Source organism: Ambystoma mexicanum, chromosome 6p, assembly GCF_040938575.1.
Source record: "Ambystoma mexicanum isolate Mex_15411 chromosome 6p, UKY_AmexF1_1, whole genome shotgun sequence".
NCBI lineage: Eukaryota > Metazoa > Chordata > Amphibia > Caudata > Ambystomatidae > Ambystoma > Ambystoma mexicanum.
The window spans coordinates 1,169,925,795-1,169,946,371 of NC_090935.1; the positions used below are offsets into that span (position 1 = coordinate 1,169,925,795).

The window sequence follows — 20,577 nt, forward strand, 5'->3', positions numbered from 1 at the left end:
CTTCATCGCCATATCACTGGCGTGATTTACATGCTTTTAATATCACTGTCTTCATTTTCTTCCTGTACTACTGCTCAAACTTCTCATTCCTCATTTTTATCTCTTTCTGCTGATGATGCTGCTTCTACTCTATCAGCTTCCCTTTCTTTCTCTCTAGATTCTTGTTATCCAACTACAACCTTTTAACCTTCATGCAAACCTCTCCAACCTTGGCTTAGTTTTTATCTTCGCGCTGTGATGCGTCTCTTGCGTCGCCTTGAAAGACGGTGGTGCAAGTCTAGGTCGGAGCCTGACTATTTGTCCTATTCTTATCATGCACTCTATGATAAGGTTTTACTCTCTGACAAACCTTCCTATTTTTCTGATCTTCTCCAGACTCAATCAACTCATCCTATGAGATTTTTTCAAACTGTTCTATTCCTTCTTTCTCCCCCTCCTCTTGACTATTCACATAATTCTACATTGTCAGCGTCAGACTTTGTGACTTACTTTTCTTTTAAGGTGTGGTCTCTTCGAGCAGTCATCGTGTCCTCAACATTTCCTTCCTCTAGCACTGCTTTTGTCAGGCTGCACCATAATGTAATTTCTTCTTTCTCTCCTATTTCTAATGAGACTTCTGTGTTGTTAAGTCACACTCATTCTTCTGCCTCTGCTTCTCATCCTATTCCTTCATCTCTTATTCCCAAGTTTTATCCTTGAAGAAGGATAGCTCAGGGGCAACTTGTTTGTCTTGGAAGCAAGACAAAGCAGCGCAACACAGGTTCGAATCCCGATCCCGCGCTTAGAAACCACTTGCTGGTATTAAGCGTGTTATAAATCAACAATGAAATAAAATAAATAAATATCCTTCTCTTGTCTTCTATCTTACATCTCTTTTTAATATCCATCTTTCCACTTCAATCTTTCCTTCTATTTTCAAGAATGCGCCTATTCTCCTAGTTCTAAAGAAGCCTTCTCTGGATTCTCTTCTTCCTTCTAATGTTCGTCCTATTTCTCTTCTGCCTTATCTTTCTAAATGACTTGAATGTTTAGTTTACTCTCAAGTTTCTACCTTTGTATCTGATAGTTCTATTCTTCCTCATTTTCAGTCGGGCTTGCGGCCTTGTCATTTCACAGAAACTGCTCTTGTTTCTGCCTGTGATTCTTTGTTTTCTGCTCGCTATTCTAAATGTTCATCTCTTATTATTCTCTTGGATTTATCTGCTTCCGACACTGTGGATCACTGTCTTCTTCTGTATTCTCTCTCTTCTTTTGGTTTTTCCAGCTCTGTTCTTTCCTGGTTTACATCTTATCTCAGTTGACATTTTCCGTGTCTGGGGCTGGTTCCTTTTCTGATATATTCCCCCTTTCTCACGGTGTTCCTCAAGGTTCTGTCCTTGGTTCTTTTCTTTTTTCTCTTTTTACTTCTCCCTTGGCAGAAGGTATCACATTTTTTGGGCTATCCCATCACTTTTATGCAGATGACACTCAACTTCTTCCTTTTCCTCTATTACTTCTGACATTCATGATACATTGTCATCTTGTCTTTTAGCCATCAACTCTTGGATGTCTGATCATTTCCTGGTCTGAAATGCTGGGAAAACAGAGGTTTCCTACTAGCCCGATCCACCCCTCCTCCTCCTTAATTTATTTCATTGCCTCCGTCTCAGCTTTCTATTTCTTCTTCAGCCCTCAATTTGGGGATCTATCTTAATTCTGATCTCACGTTCACCCACCATATTTCTATCTCCTCTCGAGCCTGTCGTTTTCATCTATTTCTTCTTCAACCCTCAATTTGGGGATCTATCTTGATTCTGATCTCACATTCACCCACCATATTTCTATCTCCCCTCGAGCCTGTCGTTTTCATCTGTATAATATTCAGAAGGCTTGGGTTTTTCTTACTTTTGATGCTACCAAACTTCTGACCTCTGCATTTATTGTTCCCCTTGATATTTTGGTTTCCATCTATCGACCTGCCCCGCTTAAGCCTGTCTTCAATGCGTCTATTCAACTTCTTTTTCTCCTGGCCCCCTTGTGATTCTATCTCTTTCTCTCTGCTACTCTTGGGTGACATTCGTTTCATTCCCGACTTTAATAAAATGTTCTTTGTCTTGTTGTTAAATCACTTCATGATCTTGTTCCTGTTTATCTTTCCTCTCTCATTGCTTTTCATAGGCCTGCTCATACACTTTGTTCTCAATCGCAATTTCTTCTTGCTGTTCCTCGCCCACCTTGTGCTCAGCCACACTTTTGTTCTTTTACACTGTTAGCCCCTCTTCATTGAAGTGCTTGCCTTTCTCTCTTCGTTCCATTACTCTTTATTCCTAATTCTGTCTCTCTTTGAAAACGTACCTTCTTCATTCTGATGTTTGATTTTATAACGTTTGTTATTTTTCTTTTCATTTGTCATCTATTGTACTGAATTGGTTCAATGTACAGCCCTTTGATTTAAAGCACTTTATAAATGTCAAATAAAATACAAAACACAAATAAATATCCTGCCTGCCTTGAGGTGCTCGCAACAACTAGAACGCAACGTGTGTTTCTGGCCTTTTGTGATCCTCATTACTCAAATCATCTTCCTCGTGGCAGTGTTTTCAATATTAGATAAGGGAAAGTCAACTATTATTTTACAGGCAGAGTTTGAGAATATGTCTTTAGGGAGTCTTAAGGGAAAGTTTGACCTTCTTTGTGTAGGGGTTGGAGTGATGTTGCCAGTAATTTTAGAAGGGACAATTGGCACGCTATATACAGAGTGGGAAAAAGCATTTCCAATAGTCTCAGATTGCAAATCAGGATTTAAATAACTTGAGGGCTATGAGCATCAGGTTACCTGGGGAGTAATCCTCAACACCCACTGCCTCTTTCTCATTCCATCGGCCCGCATAGTCTCCCTACTGGGATTTTGATGGCCAGACACTCCATCCTTACACTGATATGAACATTGAGGGTAACAACATGCCACTATGGCATGGGGGACTGGGGAAGTACCCTTTAAGGGAAAAGGAGGATATGTGATTTCCTCTGCTGATGTCATCGGGTTTCCCTGAGAGCTACCTGCCCCAGGTAGTCCTCCCTCATATAGCTACTCCCAGGGTCAGGTTCCTGCTGTCCTCTGGCCTCATAGGAGGGGGCTTTCCCAGGGAAAGAAGTGATGACATCCTTGCATCTATAACAATACTCGTGTTTGCTTTGCACATAATGCCAGTAACAATGCTATAAGAAAATATGTCCAGGCTGGCTCTGCCACAGTATGGCAATATCCCCACGTAAGGACATACTCCTTTTGGCTTTGCCATTAAAAATGCCATGCCACAATAAGAAAACATGTCCAAATGGGCTGCACCGAAATGGCAGTTTTGCACCATAAACAATGCCATCCCACAGCAAGAAACTGACTGAACCAAAATGCCAGTCTAACCACGTAATAACACATCATGCTTGCACTGGAAGAAGGCTTCTGTTCGCTGTAGGTGAAGGATCCCCTGTCAGCACCAGCCAAAATCCCTGGAGTGGAAGTGCCGAACAGTAGTACTCGCCTTGGCCCTGAAAACACTGACATGGGCATCCAGCAACCCAGAAGTCAAGGAATAGATCTCGGCCTTGACTTACACATCGAACCACTTGTGAGATAAACCATCCTGGACATCACCTGCTTGCTTGGACCAGACAGAGGGGTGGACCCAGTCGAACAGCTCACCAAAGCAACACTGAATCACTGCTTCAGGAAACTCATAGAAACCTGGCTTGAGAAGGACGAGCCCGAAAGACAAGAACTAAGGTACTGTGAAGAGGCCCTGTCCTATGTTTCACTTTTGGGACCATAGCGACATTTAAGCCCCTCTCGTCTGCCTTTTTATTACAAGACACATTTTTGAACATTGACATTGTGCCAACTCGGTGCCCGAACACCCCTGCTTATCTACTCAGAGTGATATTCACTAACCGTCTGCATTTTCTGTGCTTATTTTACGAGAGCAGGTTTTTGCTTGAGTTTTTGTTAGTTATTTGCATCTCTAATATTTAATTAAAAGTCTACATTTTCTATAGAAACCTTCATTGGAAATAATTTTATTTTGTAGTCTTTGTACTATTGCTATTTGGTCTGCTACTGTTATCACCTCATACCCCTCCTGAACATATAGCCTGCTCTTGGCCTGCGCTACTGCATAAGGTGAAAAAGGTATAGTTTTTGGAGACATCCTTTCCACCATCTCATCCACACCACAGCATACACCAACACCAGCGCCTCCCTGGGCCCCCTCTACACTTACCCTCTCTTCTCTCTCACCTGTCACATCGGATGAGGTTACCAGACAGGTCCGATCTATGAAGGCTTCATCTAAACACGTGGACCACTGCGCCTCAAAAACCATTAAAAACAATATCGACTCCCTTGCCCCAGCCTTGGCTGATCTCTGCAATCTCTCCTTCTCCACTGGTTTTTTTCCCAACTTCACTGAAGCACTCCCTTGTGCACCCTCTGCTCAAAAAACCCTCTGCCTACCCCTCCATTCCAGCAAACAACTGCCCTATCTCCATCACTCCCTTCCTGGGCAAACTCATGGAGAAACTGGCTATCTCTCAGCTGACCCTCATTTTTCTCTCCCTTTCTCTGGACTTAAACTGACGTAAATGTTTGCTGTATTTTGGTACTGTTGAATGGTTGGTTATCTCTTTTGGCATATATATATATTTCAGTTTGACATTTATGAGATTGGCCACTGTAAGAATGTTGCCTTGAAAAAGACTGCGCTGGTCGAAACACGTGTTTGCAAACTATAGAAAGGCAAACTATAGAAATCACAAACCTGGTTCAGGCTAATTGTAGTAACCTTAATGTGTTGGCAAACTATAGTAATCACAATCTTGTTAAGGCAAATTGCATTAACCATAAACCTGTTTAATAAAAATAGGTCAATACAATCAATATTCTTGGTTTCTTGTATGATGTGGTAACAATACTACAACAAGGAAATGTGTTGGGCATTCTCCCAGCATTGTTCACCAGATGTAAATTGTCCATGGAGAGTGAGGGCATCTGCAGTCATTGCTCAAATTCATTTTAAGATCATTTAGCCAATGCCACTTGTTTGTTTGTGACAGGCATGCTAGTAGGTTTCATTCAGCATCCTGAGAGCTTGGAGCTAAGGTGATTCGTAAAGAGATTGGCATCAAAACATCACCAGTTTTCTCTACCCTCTTCCAAAAAAATGGTCCAGAGGGAACCTCATAGGAATTCAGTGTACATTTTAGAGAATGAGTAGGAGTGGATGCAACGTCTTCCACTACAGTGCATCATATCACACAATGTGGATGTTCAATCTGTGCTCAGGGAATAGTTTGTAACGTGTACTGGAGTTATTCTGGTATGTTGTTAATAACATGGGAATGTCTTTTATTGTTTACAGTATCCTAGGGTGAAGCCCATATTAACGCCTAGTTCTGCGATGTCTTGCACAGAGGAGTTGATGTCTGAACTCAGTAATTTAGCAGTGAGTAGGGATCTCCATATTCAGGTAGGTTGCCGCCCAGTGCTACTGTTGTATTATGTGCTTACATTTTTCCCTTCTCTAAGTTCTGATAATATCATGCAAACAGAAATCTTTAGACTGAAACGTGTTTCCAGTAACATTAAGGGACCTGCATACTCATAATATGTGAATCTCTGTTTAGCATGAAATGATGTGTACCCACATCCGACCAATATTAGTAAATATGTTTCTGATTGATTCTCATGCTATTGAAACTCCCTCGTTGGCTGCAGACCACATAACATGCAGGCAACTTATTTCCCCTTCAATGCGCCCACCATTGCTGACGATTTAGAAATGTGTCAAACAAATATCACAAAAGACACAACATGCTCTGTCTATTCAATGTGAGGATTACCTACCCTCAATCTTCCTTATTCCTAGTCATGCTCTTCCTTGTCCCAGTACTTCGTAAGAGGATTCAATTCAACACTACAGCTAAGTCAATGCCTAGTCTGGGATACTGAATGGAAACCCTTATTGATATATCTTTATGTCCAGTTCATGCGTTCTGGATGACTACCCCTATATAACACCCCTCTCTTGGAATCCCCCTGACCCCACTGAGCCAAGAAGTAGTTCTGTTTTGCAAGTTAAAAGGTTTATTTGAGAATTTAAACAATAAAGATATATATCACACTTTATAATAAATTAATAATTGGATATCACACTTAATCTGATCAATAATCAATAATGGATAGTCTGGCACTAGCACACTTGTGAATAGGAACAGAAGAATAAGGTGGTAGAGAATACTTTATATAAGTTCAGATGGATGTAATGTTGAATGAAAAATGCAATACAGAAAATACTCAATATGATTTCAACAAAACAATGTAATCACTTTTCTCTGGCAATCCCCTCCCCCTTTATGCAATGCAAGGAAATGGAAGGAAAGCACACAGTTCTCAGAAATGCAATCAAATGTAATTCAGTTCACCCCAGCAAGCTTAGACTACAGAAGTTTGAAACACAGGCCCAAAATGCTTTTATATGTGCTGGCAATGAAGTGAAAAATATGCTAAAATGCTTTTAATTCCCTCTAGAGGTTCAGGTTGAGGATTAGTTGGTTTAAATTAGTTCAGGCTTACTTTAGCAATGTTCTAGGAATGATTGGCAGGTTGCAAACGACTTTCTAACAGTTCTAGCAAGAAGCTGCTGTTTTCACACGTGGAGGAATTTTCAAATCGCGGTAAAATTCGCGCGTGCGTTTTTCGCGATTGCGGCAAATGTATCGGGGGTAGGAATGCGGTTCTAGGTTCGTTGAAAAGCCAAGATTCCCAGCTTTCAGAGGAAAGTTACTGCAAGTCTCTAAGACAAACGGTCACGGAGATATGAGCGATTAAATAAAGGTAGTTTTTCGGATTTGGAATGTTAAAATTCAAAGTGACAAGTGACAGTTTTGCAAAATGACAAGGTACAACTTCTAGGAGACAGTTCTGGTTAGATTAAAATAGATTGAATTATATTATTTTAACTAAGAGATTGGTTCTGCACAGTCCTGCTAGGTACTCACAATATATTTAGAAATAGAATGGGCCTCGCCACGGATCTGGTCAGGTTTTAGACTGGACTCTGGTCTGGTCTCGGCACTTCACAGTGATCTGGGCAGCTCTGCTCTGCTGGTCTGGTCTGGGTCTCTGGTTCTGGATATTGATAGATTTGAAGTCTGGATCTTTCTGCACAGCTTTCTCTAGAGATTGATGGAGGTAAAGTATGGATTTTCCCGGCAGAGCGTCCCGCAGCAAATGGATTTGAAGGTCTCTATCTGTCCTGACTGTCTGCTTTTATGTGTTTTGAAAATGGGTGTGTGTGCAGCATCACTAGGCTCTACCCCTCTCCACTTGTCATTGGCCACTTCATCCTCTTCCCCTTGATTGGGGGAATGAAATGAAGTGTCATCATGATGAGGTCTGTTTATGGTACAGAGAACCCACCCCTGTCAAATTACACACAATCTATATTTTGACCCAAAAGACATATTTGCACAGGTACACATTTGTTTAAAATTACATGCACCCATCACATATCACAGGAGGTATACCCTGTCCAAATCTGCTCTTCCTGAGAGCTTGCATTCAGAAATGGCGACATTTGCACTTTTTAACTGGTTTCGCAATATCGGACATTACCCCAAATTTATACACATGTGCGCAAGGAGTATGGACATTACTTGATGAAGTGTCAGATATTTAACATGCATACATTTTAAGTAATACCCTCTTAACTGCTAGCTTGCCCCCAGATCATGCCACCGGTTCTAAAAACCTCTTAAAATGTGGGCAGAAAAATCACAAGAATTATGGTATCATTTAAATAATTTTCACAAGTCCGCTCTATGAATGATCCATCTTTTTAGAGTTATGTTCTGGCCCCAAAGGGGTGTGGTTTCCCCCCAGCACAAGGTTGAATTTCTGGTTTTTCCAGTTCTGCCAAGCCAGCTTGCTCTCACAGGCAGTGCTCCTCCCCTTTACTTCCAGGAGGAAGCCACTTTTACGGCCCCCGTAATAAAACATTTGCCTGAGTCAGGACAGGGCTTTGTTCAATTTCCTGCAGAGCCCAGGTAATTCAATCAGAGAAGTGTCATATCCCTTTTGGTGGGAGCAGCAAAAGGGCAGCTAGGCCTGGGAACACAGCTGTTGTGCAAGTCTCATCTCCTGTCGGGGGTAGCTGGTGGGCAGAATTCAGTTCCTTAAGCCAGGCCCCAGCTAATGTCACTTTTTGTTACCCAGTTTAAGTCAAGACAATGTTTACATATGCAGCTAGAATGCTGATTCTAAGTTTAAAACTATGACATTTAAACAATTGCAACCTATGTGACACTCAAAAGAAGTTCACTCATTGCTTTTAAACATTTAGATTTTTAGTGTCTTTCAGTCCAAATTTACTTAAACTGCTGAAATCCACAGCTCAGCCAGTCTTGTTATAAACCTTCAAGTCACTTCAGAATATAACTTTAGATTGTATCCACCTCTCAGTAAGTCTTTCTTTGGCATGCTTTGGGTTCATTTATTCAGTTTTACACAAAGTCTGGTGGTTTTAAAACGCCGGCTTTCTGATAGTGGTGAGTACTGGTAATGCAACCATTTTTGGGATTTAAGAAAATGAATTCCCCACAATTCTAGGTTGCTTTTGGCAATCAGCATTGCCATTCCCAATGGTTTCAGGCTACTGTGTGGGTAGTCCAATGGTGGTTTTAGGCAGTGCCCTTCTGTGCCCATAACATCGGCAAAAATGAGTGGCAGCCTATTCTTCATGCCTTTCCCTGGGCATTTTCTGGGAAGCTCTGGCCATCATGATGTTTTCCATGTCAGTACTGTACAGTTTTTGAGGTAGGGCTCGGATGCATGGGTAAAAACATCCCACAAGCCCCCCTCTTGCGATGGCCATTCGGTTTCACTGATGGAACTCGCAAGATCTTGGATGTTTCCTTATCTTCTTCCAATAGATGGCACAGTTCAGCATCTTTTCCTCCATCCGGTACTAATCGATCAGTTCTCCTCGCCGGTCCTGATGGGAATATTGGGCGGTACCCTGGGCCCCTCGCGTCTCTGCTCCCGGTCTCCGGATCGTCCTCCTTGGCCCGTCTCCAGGTTTTCTTTCTCCTAGGACGACAAAGGAAGAGCGGCAATACCTATTCATGGACATTTCTCCCCACCACTGATATAGTGGGGTGGCATATATATTTTAGAACTCAACAGATATGAACATGCACATTTTTTTTAAATTAAGAGACAGGAACACATAAACTTGAAAAACACAGAATTTGATAGGCGATATGTAGGATATTTTAAGTTAGAACTGAATTAATCTGAGACAGTACCCTCTAGGATTCCAGAGGATTCTTCCAGTTGTTGCAGAGTGTGCCTGGGATGGCAACACTTCAACTGGTTAATGTGGACCCACTTGTCTTCCCCCTCTGCCAAACCGCCTTTGGGGATGCGGATCTTGTAGGCCACAGGGGAGATTTTGTCTATAATCTCAAAGGGTCCCTTCCATGTAGGCAAACATTTTCGCTGTTTGGCCTGGTTCCTTTGGAAATTGTATAGATAGACCCGGTCCCCCACCTGATATTCCTTCCTGGAAGTCTTCAGGTCATAGTGGGTCTTCATGCTATCAGCTGATCTTTCTAGATTCCGCTGAGCATAAGCAAAAGCATGTTGAAGGTGTTTCCTTAAATTCTCCACATACTCATGAGTTGTGGAGGCATTTATCAGTGTCTGCTCTTGGGTCCTGTAGAGCAAATGCTGAGGAAGCACCATCTTGCGCCCAGTCATCAACTCAAATGGTGACATTTTGGTTGCAGATGAAGGGGTAGATCTGATGGCCATTAGGACCAGAGGTAATCGGATATCCCAACTTGGCCCAGAATCTGCCACAAACTTCTTTAATATGTTCACAATGGTTCGGTTATATCTCTCTACTGCCCCAGAAGAAGCTGGCCGGTAAGCAATATGCAACTTCCTTTTGACCCCCAGTATCTCCCACATCTTTGTCATTACTTCACTGGTGAAGTGGCTACCCCTGTCTGACTCAATCCTTTGAGGTAGACCGAAACGGGAAAAGATGTGGTTAATCATCAGGGCAGCTGCAGTTTCTGCCTTGCAATTTGGGGCTGGGAGACATTCCACCCACTTGGTAAACAAGCATGTCACAGTCAACATGTACTTATTCCCCCTAGCAGAGCGAATCACGGGGCCTACAAAGTCGATTTGTAAATCTGACCATGGCAGTGTCATCCCCCTCTTTTGGAGAGGCGCACGGTGCGTGAGGGATGATGGCTGAAATTGTGCACACACAAGACACCCCTTCAAGTATTGGTCGAGGTCCTGCCCCATGTGTGGCCAGTATGCAACCTCTCTTAAGATTTCCAATGTTGTGTGAAACCCCCTATGACCGGCGGTGGCCGCATCATGGGCGTGACTTAACATCAGGCTTCGGAATGAGGTAGGAACCACCCACTGACCGTGGCCCGCTTTGGATTTCCTTACCAACAAACCGTCTTGGATTCGGAACATTTTTGGACATTTCATCAACACTCTTAGGTCCTCTTTCCCAATATAATCGGTATCCGTCAGGGGAAAGTTCTCAGGGTCCTCAAGGTGCTGGTAAAATTTACCAATTATTGGATCCCCCTTCTGAGCGGTAATCAAATCAGCATCAGGGGTCTCCTTACTCCATTGTGCAATTGAAAGGTCGTTGTGAGCATTTGTCTGGGACCTAGTGATAGCAGTGACCTGGATTTCCCCCAACAGGGACTCAATCTCAATTAGATCCCCTTGGATGGCCCCGGTTTTGGCCAGCTGATCAGCTAAGTCATTTCCAGTTTTGTCTGGTCCCTCTACTTTGGAATGACCCTTGATCTTCTTCCAATAGATGGTCATTCCTTTCGAGGTGACCAGATCATCAATGTTTTGGATCAACTTCCCATGTTTCAAGGGTTTGTTGTTAGCACATAACATGCCTCTGGTTTTCCAATTAACCAGGTGCTCCATGAACCCGTTCCGTACATAATCCGAATCTGTGATTATGACCAGTTCGTGGAGTTGATGCTGGACAGCAGTGAGGATGGCCTGATGCACAGCCATCAATTCTGCCACCTGACTACTTCGGGGACCAATTTTGTATCCAGCGGAGGGTTATGGGGACTCATTCACCCATGCATTCCCCACGCCGGCCACCAGTTCTTTCTCCCCGTTGTTGTCAACATGGTAAGAGCATCCTTCCACATAGACAGTGGGCATTCCCTCACACTTGTCCTCTTCAAAGACTTTGTGTGGGGAATTAAGGTATGCCTCCATGTTGTCCTTGATTTTTAGACTTTCGTCCTCGAGACAGTTTTCTCTGGCACAATCATGCAAGTCAGCCAGACCTTGCGCGAGGGGACTCTTCTTGTTTTGGCCATATCTGACCTCCACAGGAAAGCCTTGCATTGACAGAATCCAGGAAGTATTTCGGGAATTACTCACATTTCCGGCCCGGATTCTGTCACTTTGGAGATATTGCAGAGGCTGGTGTGGAGTCTCCACTATGATGTGTTCCCCCTGGATGAACGGGCGGTAATTCTTCAATGCCCACACCGTCGCCAGGAGTGCCTTCTCACAATCGTTGAATTTTTCCTCCACAGAGGATAAAGTTTTGCTCGCATAAGAGATTACTTTATTGACCTTGTCATGCTTTTGGTATAATACTGCCGTCAAGCACGTATTAGAGAACCCCGTCTCCAGGAAGACCTCCTTGTTTCTGACAGGGTAAGCTAGGCAGGGCGCTTGTGAGAGGCTTCTTTTGAGTTGTCTTACTGCCTCGGCTTGTTCTGGACCCCATTCCCACTTGACCCCCCCTTCAAGAGATGAATCAGGGGTCTGGTGATCTCTGCGTAGCCCTCAATGAACTTTCTGCTGTAATTAGTCAGTCCAAGGAGGCTCCTTAGTTCCCGCAGAGTTGTGGGGTCTTTCAGTTTTTGAAGTGCTTCCACTTTCTTTTCCTGGGGACAGAGACCCTGAGGAGTAATCTCATGCCCCAAGAAATTAACACGGGTTCTACACCACTGTGCTTTCTGAAAGTAAAGTTTTGCTCCGGCGGCCCTCAACTGCGTCAGAACATAACGGATCTCCGCTATGTGTTCCTCCACAGATGAACTTTTGATGAGGACATCATCTACATAAGCCAGGTTACCCCTCGCACCCAGGTCGGGCATGGCCTTATGTAGGAAAATGTTGAACTCATTACCGGAGTTAAGGTATCCGAAGGGAGTCCGGGTCCATGTGTACTGCTGGCCCCCAAAGGTAAAAGCCAGTTTGTATTGGTCCTCCCTGCTGACAGGCACGGTTCAGTATCCATTGGTCAGGTCTATTGCAGTGAATACCTGTGACCCCTGAATCTGGGCCAGCCCTTAGTCAATGTAGGGCAGAGGCCATCGGGAAGTATGGACCCGTTTGTTGAGCTCCCTGAGGTCGGCGCAGAGTCTCCACTGGCCGTTTGGCTTCAATATTCCCAGCACCGGATTATTGAAGGTGCTGTGGACTGAACTGATTATTCCCCGGGACTCAAGGTTCTTAATTATTTCAGTAAGGGACTCCATTGATGCGAGAGGCAAGCGATATTGCTTCACAAACACTGGAGTCATGCCAGGGTCCGTGGGGATTGTTGTTGTGTGGATGTCGGTGCGACCACAGTCATATGAGTCTACCGCAAAGAGATCTTGGAAATCCAAGAAAACTTGTTTCAACTTTTGCTTTTGTTCCAGAGTCACACAGGCATCAGCTAGGTTGACTCTCTCTTCCACCATCTGCCTGAAGCCTGGAAAGACTTCTGGTTTGGCTATTTCAGCGGCCTCCTCCAGCTGGGTGGAGAAGTCCCTGGTCAGAGTGCTGATTTGGACTGGAGGCTTCAGGTGGGAAAGGCAGCCCTCATGGACCTGGAAAATCACCTGCTCCCTCCTGAAGTCACAAGTCACATCTTCCTTACCATAGGGGCAGGAAGTGTACACCAGGAAGTTCCCCCCATGCCGGGTAAAAATCCTGTCTGGTGTTGTATTGTCATCACTGTCACTGTCAAAGCAGTCCTTGGGGATTGGCCCTAACAGTTCATTACCTAAATCTATGGAAAAATGTCGGTCATCAACCGCCATTCCAATAATGGTGCCTGCGGCTAGAGTAATACTCTTTAAGTCGCTGTTATCCACCTCTATTGGAATGGTGTCATGTTCTATGTTGACTAATGGAGTTGGGTTTACCCCCAACCCTTGCTGTTGGAGAGAAGCTTTTAGATGTATGTAAGCATCAGAGTTTTGCAGATATTGTCCTCTTTTAACTTTCACTTCCAGGGAGAATTGTCGGGTCCTTTCTGGGATGGTGACTTCCTCTTTGATCTGAATTTCAACTGCATAAGGTAGCAATTGAGCTGACCTAAATGCTTTTTCTGGATCATCAAAGCCCATGGGATTATCCGCTAATCGGGACCAAGCTTTGAAGTTTATTAGGTCCAAACTAATGGCAAAGCGATTGAGAATGTCACTGCCTAAGTAAAAGGCGGCAGTGACGTCTCGCACGACCCAACAATTATGCACTATGCTCTTGTTGCCAATGGAGATTTTGAGCATACACCTGCTTGGCAGGAGATGTTTGGAATTAGGTGCTTCCAGGTCCATTTCCCATTTGTCTATCAGTTTGAATGTGGGAATGGCTGGATCTTTTGGGAGTTGGCGGAACATGGCTTCGCTGATGAAGCTCTTACCATTGTTCACGCACACTCGAGCGAGAACAGAGTCTTTCCCATCATTTAACTGAACAGGGATGAACAACTGCTCTCCAATTTGCTGAATATCAGCCAGGTTCTGAGCTGATTTCACATCTTTCTGGACTATAGGAGTGGGAGTTTCTGATTGTGGATTAGTATAGAATCTCAGAGTGTTTCCTTCCAGCGTGGAGTACCACTTTAGACTGGAAGGAAGGTTGATTTTCAGAACTAGAGAGGACCCTCCATCACCAGTCTGTTGTCCTACTGCTATTACTGTCACGTCTGGAATTTGGTTATTCTGGAAGTGGAATTCTACTTGGTCAGATTTTTGTTCAACCATGTGGCAGGTGCCGTTTAAACTAACATGGTTGACACTCTGTTTTAATTTTATTGGTCGGCTAGTCTGGGTCCAGAGGACCTTGTTTACGCAATCTATTAAGGGTGACAACCTCCTCAGGAGGTCATTCCCCAGTAAACAAGGGGTGCCCTCTGGAGTCACTACTATGACCGGGTGTTTCACCTTGTGTCGCCCGATCTTAATGTCCAAGTCTGCAGTCCCCTCAACGGGAATTTCCTTCCCGTCAAAGTTCTGCAGTTGTCCAGGAAGAGAGGTGAGAGGAATTTGGTAATTCTCTCCCCTTCCTGCATTCAGTTCATCAAAGGCCCTTCTGGACAGAAGGGTAGCTTGAGATCCAGTGTCCACCAGTGCCAAAATTGTACCCTGCCCCTTGTACCCTGCCCCTGTACTTGTACCGGGGCATAGTATCTTCCCTCCTTCTCCTCAAGGGGGCACAGATAATGCACATTTTTGGACAACTGGTGGGCTAACTTTCTGGTTTTGGACATCGCTAGCGAAGAGATTTGGGAAGAATTCTGTGGAGAGCCTTGGGAATCTGAAAGAAAAAGTTGGCAACTGGAGAACAGAGCCATTGTGGGTTCCCCTGGCTCCGGTTCCGGGCCGCCCCCCCCTTTTTGGAGGCAGTCACCAGGATGGGTTTGAACCAGGGGATTTTCTTGCTGTTGGTTCTGGGATGAGATGGTGGGCGGCGGTAGCTCAGTCTCCACATCTCCCCAGTCTGGATTTGCATCCCTAGGGACCCATTTTTCTTTGGGAGGAGTTCCCCCCTCTCTGAAGGAGAAGATCCTTTTCCCAGGATCCTCTGAGGATCCCTCTCCCTCAAATTGGAAGATCTGTACCTCCTCCTCAAACTGAGTCTGTTTGGGTCTTTTGTTTCTCCTACCCCCCCTCTGCTCCTTAGGAGGCAGACTTTCAGGGGCAAGAGATTTTGTTTCCGGTTCCTGGGTTTCCAGGGGCTGTTTACAAGTGAGGAAGGAAGCTTCCTCCAAGGCTTTACACCCCCCTTCCCTTTGTGCCTCCTCCCTGGGGACCGGTGAGTTATCGGGGTGCTGCCCCGTCATTGTTCTGGAGCACCAGGTCCAGAGTTGGGTGCGTTCTGCGCCGGCATGCCGATCTGAGGGTTCTGCTGAGCCCTCAGTATGTGACCCTGATCCCGTGCCATGTTTTGAACCTGGCGCTCTAACTGGGAAACCCGCTCAGGCTGATACGGGGCCCTGTTTTCTCCCCTGGGCTGATCCCGGGAAGGGTAGCTATCCCTTCTTTGGTAGTACCCCTGGTTGGGAAGATTTGGATACCCCTCCACCCTTGGCCTCCCCTCTCCCGGATTCGGTTGTCTGGGCTCAGGGAATTGGGGAAAGAAGGGTGGAGGATTTTGGGGTTGGAAGTTGGGTGGATACCTGGGGAAAAAGTTCTGCCCAGGATTTGGAGAATTTCTGCCCTCCGGTGGGAAGTTAGGAGGGAAGTTCCCTGGGTTAGGTGCTTGGCTGGACCCCCCCCTTGGGCTGGAGGAGTCCACACATAACCCAGGATGGGTCGATTTCCCTTGTAACGGGGACTTACATAATCAGGAGAGCGAGGGACCCCATTTGTGGGGCTGCCTCCCTGGCTCCCTGTCTGTGACTGGCCCGAGGACCTTCTGGGCCTAGCATTATTAGGTGCAGGTAGGTTTTTAGGCCCCCCCATCTCCAACTCTAAAACGGGGGTGACCTTTACCTCTGCCACCTTGGCAGCAGCAGGGGTGTTGTTGGCTTTGGGGGTTTTTTGCGCATTATTTTTATTTTCTATTGGCTTCTGCACCTCATAGATCCGGGTCGCCTGTTCAATGACCCAGTCTAAAGATCTTTTCTCGTGAAAATCCCTCACGAGCTGGGTCATTATGTATTTGGGCAAGGCATGGAAAAACGTATTAATAAATTCCCTGCTATCCGTGCGCACCCTTCTTGTGGTCTGTGCAAAAGCACGCTTTAACTCCTGCACAAATTCTTGTGGGGCCTGATCCTCCCCACATTGTAAATTGTAGGCTGCCTTGCGAGCTTCTTGAGGATTTCTATGAGTAGAAAAATGTTTCAAGATGGCCGCCTTATAGGTGGACCATCTTAAATGATTTTGGTCCTCCAGCCCCGCAAAGAAACTGGAGTATTCCGGGGAGAAGGCCCACTTTACATATTGAATACAGCTTTGGCTGTCCTTCAAATGGAAAGTCTCCATCATTTGCTCAAACAACTCTAAGTGCTCCCAAACAGAATACTTGGCGTTCTTATGATAAGGCGTGATGACGCTCCTGATTGCCTTAATCTGCTTTAAGGGGTCCTTAAGCAAGGCCCTTTTTGTCTTATTGGCCCTTTTGGTCCGGGTAACCCTGGTCCATTCATCTTCTGACTCAGAGGCACTGCTCCCAGAGGTTCCCGTCTGTTCTTCCAGGTTTTCCCGGATTCTGCGAGCCTGGGAATGGCTGGCAGAATGTGGGGACCTGGTCTCCTGTGTCCTGTACCGCTCAGAGGAGTCTTCAGATCCCTCCTTGCTGCCAGGATTTGATGGGTACCCCCCCACTGACCTAACTGGGCAGAGGTTTTCAGGATGCCCTTAATGGGCCTACTCTCCTGGGGTTCCCCATCAAATTGCACTGTGCTTGGGTGCCCATACCCGGATGCCCGCCTCTCCATTCCTGGGTGGTACTGGCCTATGAGCCCCATGCTTCTGGCTGGATAGTAATCTGCCATCCCTGTGGCCCTGTGCTCATGTGCACCAGGGGACATGGGGGTGGCAGAGTCCAGGGACTGAGAGAGATAAATGCCTCTGGTACTAGGGCTCCTGGTGTTATGCTCAGGAGTTTCTCTTTCCCAGCGAACCTCATCTCTATCCGCCCCTGCTCCCTGTTGCAATGCAAGAGCCTGCGCCTTCAGTTCCTCAGTTAAGGCCTTACTAGACTCTATCAGTCTCTCCTGCATCGCTACCTGTTGTTGGAGTCTATCATTGTGCTGGCAGAGAGCCTCATTCTCTCTCTGTGCCTCCTGATTGGTCCTGGAGCACTGGGCCAGTCTTTGCTGCAGGAGGGTTACCTCCTGAGCTGTCTCCCTATTGGCCTGCTCCTTTCTTGCTAGAGCGTCCTCCACCCTCCTGGTGTGCTCTAACAAGTTCTGGTGTTCTTTTTGGAGGTCACCCAGTCCCTGGTGGGCCAGGTGATTTTCTTCCATTTTTCTTTTTAAGTGGCAGACTTCCTGGCCTAAGGTGTCCCTTTCCTGACTAAGAGTCTGCATCTGTACCGTCAGGTCATTCTTTGCCTTTGGAAGGCACCAGATTTCTGGCGCTCCTGATCAAACTCTGCCTGGGTATCCAGGTCTTTCAGAATCAGTTTATTGCTCTCTGCCTTCTCCCTATCTAGGTGGCTTTGCAGGGTGACTACCTGCTCAGCACATACCCTATTGAAGTCTAACTGTTGCTCCAGCTTTTTCTGGCTCTGCTCAGCCTTTTCCTGTTGCAGGATGTCCATATCCTTCTTTATTTTAATGATGTGCTGTCTACTCTCATTTTCTGACTCCTGGCTCCCCTGCAGCCTCTGCTCAGAAGAGACCAGGTCAGATTGGACCTTCTCTAACGCCATCTGTCGCTTATTCGCCAGATCTTGGCTTTCAGTACATTTATCCTGCATGTCTCCCATATATAGGTACAGGTACGCCGCTATACTAACCATCTTGTCTTGTTCATCCTTAGCTTTAGGAGCCATGTATAGTTCACTCAGGGCCACGTGTAAGGGACCCTGATCTCTCCATATATCTGACCCTGTTTCCGTGACCTGTTGCGTGATGGATGGCCTGCAACCAGACCATGCGGTCCTGGTGAGTCCACTCACCTCTCACAAATAACTTGTGTAAGAAGTGCTCTCTGGCTATTTTCATGTCTACTAAGGTCGTCATTCTGGAATTTGAGTTCCTTCCTGACTTACAGAAGTTTGTATTTTATTTTTGCAAAACAGACCTTTTCCTTAGAGCGTTCTTTGAGGAGTGCTTTACAGCGTAACACAGCGTGGTGATCCGACCGGATATGTGTATCTGGTCAGCTGGCACACTGTATTAATCTGCACAAGTGATAGATCTAACCCAAACATCCCGGACGAGCCCCCAATTTGTAAGAGGATTCAATTCAACACTACAGCTAAGTCAATGCCTGGTCTGGGATACTGAATGGAAACCCTTATTGATATATCTTTATGTCCAGTTCATGCGTTCTGGATGACTACCCCTATATAACACCCCTCTCTTGGAATCCCCCTGACCCCACTGAGCCAAGAAGTAGTTCTGTTTTGCAAGTTAAAAGGTTTATTTGAGAATTTAAAAAATATAGATATATATCACACTTTATAATAAATTAATAATTGGATATCACACTTAATCTGATCAATAATCAATAATGGATAGTCTGGCAATAGCACACTTGTGAATAGGAACAGAAGAATAAGGTGGTAGAGAATACTTTATATAAATTCAGATGGATGTAATGTTGAATGAAAAATGCAATACAGAAAATACTCAATATGATTTCAACAAAACAATGTAATCACTTTTCTCTGGCAATCCCCTCCCCCCTTTATGCAATGCAAGGAAATGGAAGGAAAGCACACAGTTCTCAGAAATGCAATCAAATGTAATTCAGTTCACTCCAGCAAGCTTAGACTACAGAAGTTTGAAACACAGGCCCAAAATGCTTTTATATGTGCTGGCAATTAAGTGAAAAATATGCTAAAATGCTTTTAATTCCCTCTAGAGGTTCAGGTTGAGGATTAGTTGGTTTAAATTAGTTCAGGCTTACTTTAGCAATGTTCTAGGAATGATTGGCAGGTTGCAAACGACTTTCTAACAGTTGTAGCAAGAAGCTGCTGTTTTCACACGTGGAGGAATTTTCAAATCGCGGTAAAATTCGCGCGTGCGTTTTTCGCGATTGCGGCAAAAGTATCGGGGGTAGGAATGCGGTTCTAGGTTCGTTGAAAAGCCAAGATTCCCAGCTTTCAGAGGAAAGTTACTGCAAGTCTCTAAGACAAACGGTCACGGAGATATGAGCGATTAAATAAAGGTAGTTTTTCGGATTTGGAATGTAAAAATTCAAAGTGACAAGTGACAGTTTTGCAAAATGACAAGGTACAACTTCTAGGAGACAGTTCTGGTTAGATTAAAATAGATTGAATTATATTATTTCTGCACAGTCCTGCTAGGTACTCACAATATATTTAGAAATAGAATGGGCCTCGCCACGGATCTGGTCAGGTTTTAGACTGGACTCTGGTCTGGTCTCGGCACTTCACAGTGATCTGGGCAGCTCTGCTCTGCTGGTCTGGTCTGGGTCTCTGGTTCTGGATATTGATAGATTTGAAGTCTGGATCTTTCTGCACAGCTTTCTCTAGAGATTGATGGAGGTAAAGTATGGATTTTCCCGGCAGAGCGTCCCGCAGCAAATGGATTTGAAGGTCTCTATCTGTCCTGACTGTCTGCTTTTATGTGTTTTGAAAATGGGTGTGTGTGCAGCATCACTAGGCTCTACCCCTCTCCACTTGTCATTGGCTACTTCATCCTCTTCCCCTTGATTGGGGCAATGAAATGAAGTGTCATCATGATGAGGTCTGTTTATGGTACAGAGAACCCACCCCTGTCAAATTACACACAATCTATATTTTGACCCAAAAGACATATTTGCACAGGTACACATTTGTTTAAAATTACATGCACCCATCACATATCACAGGAGGTATACCCTGTCCAAATCTGCTCTTCCTGAGAGCTTGCATTCAGAAATGGCGACATTTGCACTTTTTAACTGGTTTCGCAATATCGGACATTACCCCAAATTTATACACATGTGCGCAAGGAGTATGGACATTACTTGATGAAGTGTCAGATTTTTAACATGCACACATTTTAAGTAATACCCTCTTAACTGCTAGCTTGCCCCCAGATCATGCCACCGGTTCTAAAAACCTCTTAAAATGTGGGCAGAAAAATCACAAGAATTATGGTATCATTTAAATAATTTTCACAAGTCCGCTCTATGAATGATCCATCTTTTTAGAGTTATGTTCTGGCCCCAAAGGGGTGTGGTTTCCCCCCAGCACAAGGTTGAATTTCTGGTTTTTCCAGTTCTGCCAAGCCAGCTTGCTCTCACAGGCAGTGCTCCTCCCCTTTACTTCCAGGAGGAAGCCACTTTTACGGCCCCCGTAATAAAACATTTGCCTGAGTCAGGACAGGGCTTTGTTCAATTTCCTGCAGAGCCCAGGTAATTCAATCAGAGAAGTGTCATATCCCTTTTGGTGGGAGCAGCAAAAGGGCAGCTAGGCCTGGGAACACAGCTGTTGTGCAAGTCTCATCTCCTGTCGGGGGTAGCTGGTGGGCAGAATTCAGTTCCTTAAGCCAGGCCCCAGCTAATGTCACTTTTTGTTACCCAGTTTAAGTCAAGACAATGTTTACATATGCAGCTAGA

The 20,577-nt window shown here is 45.0% G+C and overlaps 1 protein-coding gene across 3 annotated transcripts in view; it reads left to right on the forward strand.

Moving 5' to 3' along the window:
- Window positions 1–20,577, forward strand: part of LOC138510275 (guanine deaminase-like) — a 509,865-nt gene that overhangs the window by 318,076 nt on the left and 171,212 nt on the right. For all 3 annotated transcript variants that reach the window (XM_069625809.1, XM_069625808.1, XM_069625810.1), the window contains one exon: window positions 5,394–5,501. In XM_069625809.1, the coding sequence (XP_069481910.1) occupies window positions 5,394–5,501 (108 nt within the window). The remainder of the gene's footprint in view (window positions 1–5,393; window positions 5,502–20,577) is intronic.